Source organism: Dasypus novemcinctus, chromosome 22, assembly GCF_030445035.2.
Source record: "Dasypus novemcinctus isolate mDasNov1 chromosome 22, mDasNov1.1.hap2, whole genome shotgun sequence".
Classification (NCBI taxonomy): Eukaryota; Metazoa; Chordata; class Mammalia; order Cingulata; family Dasypodidae; genus Dasypus; species Dasypus novemcinctus.
Genome location: NC_080694.1, coordinates 70,528,433 through 70,530,847, shown reverse-complemented (window position 1 = coordinate 70,530,847; position 2,415 = coordinate 70,528,433). Strand labels below are relative to the sequence as shown.

The 2,415-nt window shown below is 37.6% G+C and overlaps 1 protein-coding gene across 1 annotated transcript; it reads right to left on the bottom strand.

The window, feature by feature from the left end:
• Positions 1 to 375: 375 nt before the first annotated feature.
• On the bottom strand, positions 376 to 1,314 carry LOC105746145 (olfactory receptor 2B6-like). Its single transcript, XM_012525235.1, has one exon. The coding sequence runs from the start codon at positions 1,312 to 1,314 to the stop codon at positions 376 to 378; it is 939 nt and encodes a 312-aa protein (XP_012380689.1).
• Between the last annotated feature and the right edge of the window lie 1,101 nt (positions 1,315 to 2,415).

Below are 2,415 nucleotides of genomic sequence, written 5' to 3'. Positions count from 1 at the left end.
AGTGATAGGAGGCCCGTTAATGAGAGGCTGTCATATTATTTTATGACAATTATCTTGAACTAATGAAGTATGAATTATAATTTTTATTATTAGCAAATTTTGCTACTTAATACAATTTATATTTAAGTATGTATGATATGATCCAGAATAGAACTATTTTAATATACATTTACATATACCATGTCCATATGGGTACATCATAGAACCGAATCATACTTGCCTAAAACCTTTTTCAAGAATATCAGAAACATGAGGCATTATGCAAGAGGAATATCTAATATGGGATTTGGGAATATTGATGGAGGGGTGTTAATAGAGAAATCATGTTCTATACCTATTCTAGTGTTAAATGATTTCCTTTGATGTCTACAACTGTCACTTGGAACTGAAAATTCTCCTCACCAGGTTGCCCACTGCCCTCTTCACATCCTTATTCCTGAGTGTGTAGATGAAGGGGTTGAGTGTAGGAGTCACCACTCCATAGAAGAGAGCCATGAACTTGGGCTGGTCTTTTGAGATGGATGAAGGGGGCTGAAGGTACATGCTGATGGCGGGACCATAAAACAAGAAAACAACAATGAGATGGGAGGAGCAAGTCCCAAAGGCCTTTTTCCTTCCCTCAGAAGATTTCATCTTAAATACAGCATGTCCAATACAAGCATAGGAAGTGAGAATTAAGCACAGAGGAACAGCTAACATAAAAATGCAAACCACTGAGAGTGTGAGCTCATTAGCACTCTTTTCACCACAGGCAGTCTTTATGAGAACAGGAATCTCACATACCAAGTGATCCAGCTTGTTGAGACCACAGAGTGGCAACTGTAATGTGGTAGACGCTTCGGGGATAGCATAGCTCAATCCCCCAACCCAGGCAATGGATGCTAACAGGATGCAAAAGTGTTGATTCATGATGACGGTGTAATGGAGAGGCCGGCAGATGGCCACATAGCGATCCAAGGACATAATAGACAAGAGGAGACACTCAGTCCCCCCCATAGTGTGGAAGAAATAGAGCTGAACTGCACACCCCACATAGCTGATCGTCTTCCTAGAGCTGCCCAGGTTAAACAGCATCTGGGGGACAATGCTTGTGGTGTAGCACATGTCCAAAAAGGAGAGGTTGGTGAGGAAGAAGTACATGGGGCTGTGCAGACGGGGCTCTAACCTAGACACCAGGATGATGGAGATGTTTCCTGTCATGGCCATAGGGTATGTTATGAGAAGAAGAACGAACAGAGGAAGCTCCAGCCAAGGGCGGTCAGTGAAGCCTAGTAGAATAAACTCCAGGGGGTGGCTCTCATTAATTAGTCCCATCATCTTCCATTTAATTCCTAAGGAATAGAGAAAGAGTTATGAAAAATGGAAAAAAACATGACTATGATCATCCACTCACAGCAGGGAGAGGGCAATAACTTGAGGGGCAAATAAAGAATTTGATACCAAGTGACAAAATTTCCCTTCATCACACTGGAAATTAGACATTCTGAAACTGAACATTCTTCTCCAATTATTACAGATGAAAATAACTGTCACCTTTATTTGTGATGAAGATTAAATGAAAAGTAGATATGACTGTTTCTCTAAAATTGCATAGCAATGACATTGAATCTTTGGCTTATAAATGCAACCAGGTATGCTGTTAAAATGCAGAATATTGGTTATTGTCTCCAAGTGTCTGATAGAGTAAATGTGTCATGGAACCCAGGAATCATTAGAATCATTTGCAGAAATACTGTTGCAAAGCTTTTTAAAATATCAAGAACATTCAATGTATTAAGTAGTAACACTTGAAGAAGGGAGAGATAGTCTGGAATGGTAATGCTCATCAATTTAGTCACCAGTGGCTCTTACATGTCAGTGGAATAACTATTTCATCTCTCCAAAATTTAAGAAGACTTTAATGGAAAGAAAATCTGTCTTACTGTTGTTAAATTAAGAAAGAAACAATTATTTTTATTTTTTAATTAAAGTTAATAGATCACAAGGAATGTTACATTAAATAACATAAAAAAAAAAATAAGAGGTTCCCACATAACCCACTCCCCATCCTCCACACATCGTTTTTATAAAGTGTATTTTTTGAAGGTATATACATCACACAAAAAAATGTTACTCTAAAATATATAAGAAGTTCCTGTACCAAGTGGGCTGCATTCCTGGTATGCAAGGATGGTTCAATATAAGAAAATCAATTAATGTAATACACCACATAAACAAATTGAAGGGGAAAAAAATCACATTAACTATCTTTAGATCCAATTTGGTCAAGTAAAGTTGAGAGAGTTGACATAGGTTTCCCATGTCTAAGAATATTTTGGCAACATTTCTTTTTCATGTAAATATTTAGTTCAAATTTCAGGCATTTGAGTATTCTTTCAATTGTCCTATAAGCAGTTGGCACATTCTGTTTTATGT